This window comes from Dendrobium catenatum, unplaced genomic scaffold (assembly GCF_001605985.2).
Source record: "Dendrobium catenatum unplaced genomic scaffold, ASM160598v2 fragScaff_scaffold_28, whole genome shotgun sequence".
In the NCBI taxonomy this organism is placed as follows: Eukaryota; Viridiplantae; Streptophyta; class Magnoliopsida; order Asparagales; family Orchidaceae; genus Dendrobium; species Dendrobium catenatum.
This window is the reverse complement of record NW_021318490.1, coordinates 938,266-942,587: the sequence shown is the minus strand read 5'-3', so window position 1 is coordinate 942,587 and position 4,322 is coordinate 938,266. Positions and strand designations below refer to the sequence as shown.

The 4,322-nt window shown below is 36.4% G+C and overlaps 1 protein-coding gene across 1 annotated transcript; it reads left to right on the top strand.

The window, feature by feature from the left end:
* Positions 1–2,328: 2,328 nt before the first annotated feature.
* LOC110100763 lies at positions 2,329–3,675 on the top strand. The gene has a single exon (XM_028692905.1). It carries the CDS (start codon positions 2,329–2,331, stop codon positions 3,673–3,675), a length of 1,347 nt encoding a protein of 448 aa, XP_028548738.1.
* The last annotated feature ends 647 nt before the right edge of the window (positions 3,676–4,322 follow it).

Sequence of the window (4,322 nt, the reverse complement as noted above, 5' to 3'; positions counted from 1 at the left end):
ATAAACTCGAGTGATTCAGTTAAAGTTTTCTCAAATGATTAAGGATCAAGATATTACCTATATTTAGTACAATTGATTAAATATGAAGGATAAAAGGAATTTTTTTCAACAAGTTAACCAATGCACAAAGCAAAGGATCGAACAAACTATTCCAAAGTTCATGTAAGACCTAAGGTTGAACTAAGAGAATTCTGCCATTAATAAGTCCATTAAGCACAAAACTCTGGACCAATGACTACTCGCCACTGACCTAGTACAAACCTTAAAGGTTTTAGATCTCTGACATATACTTCTTCATCAAGCCTGCCAAAGTAAAAAAACATATGGCAGAAGGTACAAAACCACCTGATAATTTAATAAAAATAAATAAGATAATTCTTCATCAATATCTATAGCACAAAGCATATGACAGAAATAACCAAAATCTCAGGACCCAAGCTTAAGCTATAAAAAGAAGCACCCTAGATGATATCTACCACCATTAATCTACAAGGTAAATACTCTAGGGATCTAAGTATTAAGTACTCTATCGCCATCCTATGTATCCCTACTTGGTTAAAGCCCACATGCATTTCATATGGATGATTACAAGTGTATCCAAAGATCTATAAAGGCACAAAAATATAGTCTTGGAGATCTACATAATGAAATACTTAGCATGACATCCAAGCAAGCTTTTGGAAATCCACTAAATAGAATGCTTTGTATGAAATGTAGATCAAGTATTTAGAGATCAACAGGATCAATTAGCATGTAACAAATGTGATTCACTCTAGACGCAAATCACATTTGTTGGGGTAATTATTGACTTCCACGTAAGATAAAAAAAAGACTGGCAAATCATTACTTGCCTCTGCCAAATCCTATACCCAGCCGCTCAAATCCCATATGATATAGTTTCCCATCTCCTACATTTAATGTCGTTCATAGATGTACCCAAGGATTTCAAAACCGGACCGGACCAGCCGGTTCAACCGGTTGGACCGTGAACCGGCCGGCCGGCCAGTTATGGTCTGGCTAAAAATCGCTTTCGACGAGAACCGGATTTGGACCATTCGAACCGCCGGTTCGACCGCCAAACCGGTGAACCGGGACCCGTTTTAGTAACCGGCCGGTTTGAACTTTAGCGATTTTGAGCCGTCTGATTTAATCAGATGGAAGAGATTATACAAGGTTAATAAAAAAGAGAAAACCAGAAACCCTATTCATCGTTTCATTTCCCAGTTCGCTGCTCCGAGTCGTGAGTCGCGACTCTTCCTCCCTCCAGCCTGTCGCGACGCCGTCGGCATTGCCATTTGCGAAGTGCCGAAGCGACTGAAGGCATCCTTTGCTTGGTCAAGATCTCCTCTCCAACCCATAGTAAGTTTTTCAATTTCTCCTCATTGCATTCGGTGGTCGGCACATGGATTTTTTCCGCTTACTTTGGTTTAAAGAATAATTTTACCTAATCGATTTTCTCAATTTTCATCCGAGATTAATCAGCTTGTCTAATTACTGTCTCAAACTATCCAAACTGATCAAATACAAACCTATCTACCGCAATTTTCATCGTGAGTTTAATCGGCTTGTCTAATTACTGTCGCAAGAAATACTTCAGTAAACTTACCTAAAAACCCTAGATTCCAAAAAAAAAAAATTAACAAAAAGCCTATCTAGAAGAATGACGGAGAAAGATGATAGAGGCTGTGGTCGGCACATGGATTTCTCCTCATTGCATTCGGTGGTCGAAGCAGAGAGATCACCTTCTGCCGCAGAAAGAATTTCTATAAACCTGCTGGATGATCAATAAATAATATTTTAAAAATATGGAAATTTCTTAATGGCACTGATTGGGATTTCTGAAAATCAAAATTGAAAATTCCTCTTTATTAGGATTTAGGATTTAGGAATTTATGACACTTGAGTGGATGTACTATGCATAGTTTTATTTGATCCTTCATATCCAACATCCATTTTGGGCGAGATGAAAAAATGACTCCTGAATGTTAGTTCTTACTTATTTTTGGTTAAGCTAACTGGAGATGAGATAATGGGTATGTTTTTCATGTTTCTTTCTTTATTTTTTGATTTTATTATTTTAGCTATTGAACACAGTACTCTAAAATGGATCCACAAACAACTTAGGCTCAAAGTGTGCGTGAGAAGGTTGATATAGCTTGAAGTCATTGTACGGAAAGTAAAGGATCAGATGGAAAAAAACAATTTAGATGCCTCCATTGTGGGATTACTTATAAAGGTGGAGGAATTAACAGGATTAAACAACATTTAGCAGGAATCAGAGGTAACATAGCTTCGTGCAAGAAAGTCCTACATGACGTTCGTTATCAGATGCAAGAAAATTTGAATGAAATAGGGAAGAAAAAACAACAAGCCCAAGAGGAGTTAGAGCAGAACACAACTGTGTTTGTGGATGAAAATATGGAAGAAGAAAGAGGCTCTTCATCACTTCCCAAATCACAATCCTCTGATGCACACCATGAAGGCACTAATAGAGGGAAGAGAAAGCTAGATAACATAGACAATTTTTTTGCACCAAGAACTAGAGCAGGTTCTCAGCCATCATTGAAAAGTGTAATGGCATCCAAAGAAGCCATTCACCGTGCTGATTTAGCTGTTGCACGGTGGTTTTATGATATTTGCATTCCATTGAATGCCATAAACTCTAATTTTGCTCAAAAGGCAATTGATGCTATAGCTGCAATTGGACCTGGATACAAATTGCCTTCATACTACAAATTGAGAGTTAATCTGCTACGAGATTGTAAAGAGGAATGCAGGTTGTTGATTGATTCATACAAACGATCTTGGTCAGAAATAGGTTGCACACTTATGGCTGATGGCTGGACAGATAACAGGAATAGAACCTTGATTAATTTTCTTGTGTACTGTCCAAGGGGTGTAGCTTTTTTGAAATCTGTGGATGCATCTGATATCACGAAGGATGCCAAGACTTTATGTTCATTATTTTGTGAAGTTGTTGAATGGATAGGGCCACATAATGTTGTGCAGCTTGTGACAGATAATGCTGCAAACTACAAGAAGGCGGGGGAACTACTACATGAAAGATTTGGCAACATATATTGGTCTCCATGCTCTGCTCATTGTTTAAATCTCATTCTTAAAGATATTGGAAATATGTCTCATATTCAAGATCTAGCACAAAGAGCATCAAAAGTTACCATTTTTGTGTATAACCATGTTTTTGTTTTAGCATGGCTAAGAAAAAGAGATGGTTGGAAAGAAATTATTAGGCCTGGAGCAACTAGATTCGCTACAACATTCATCACTTTGAAAAGCATGGCTGATCACAAGCTTGACTTACAGGCTTTCATAACAAGTAAAGTTTTCTTTGATTCAAAGATATCCAAAACAGTAAAAGGGAAAGAGGTATCAGCTATCATTTTGGATAATAAGTTTTGGAATGACTGTTTGCTAACTTCCAAATTATCTGGGCCTTTAATTCGGTTATTGAGAATTGTAGATTCTGATGAGAAACCATCTCTGGGCTTTCTTTATGATGGCATGTACAAGGCAAGGAAAGCTATTAAGTTAATGTTTAGAAATGCCAAAAGGATGTATAAACCTTACACAAGTATTATAAAGAGGAGATGGGATAGGCAGTTAAGACAAGGCATACATTGTGCAGCTTATTTTCTTAATCCACATTTTCAGTAATGATAAAAAGAAAATAATTTTGCCAGAAAGCTGAAATAATGCAAGGTTAATGTGAGCATGATTGGAAATAAGGATATCTGTCCTAATACTCAACAGTCAACAATGAATGAAGTTAGGCTTTTCGTGACAGTTTTGGAAAGCTTTGGCAAACCAATTGCACTAACAATGGCCAAAGAAATGCAACCTGGTAAGTGAAATAAATATTTTAATATGTATTTCACTATTTCTTGATTCATGCATATAAAACATTAACTAACTAATTTATCTATTTGTAGATGAATGGTGGAAGATGTTCGGATTCAAGTGCACCAACTTACAGAAATTGACAGTATGAATTCTTAGCCAAAATCTTCTTCTTCTGGGATGTGAAGAAATTGGAGTGTATTTGAACAAATTCATACAAGAGAAGAAATCATTAGAGATCAAAGGGCTTAATGATCTTGTATTTGTTCGATACACCTTAATTTGAGGCATAGGTATGACTATATGCTTTGTTTGCTTGTGACATCATTCTTTTTGCTTGTATGACTTAATAATCTTTTTAATATAATTTAGATTTTCAAACAAAAAAAAGGGAATTATGATCCTTTGGATTTACTAGACATAGAGATGGTGGATTTTTGGGTGCTTGATAAAGAACCTGTTTC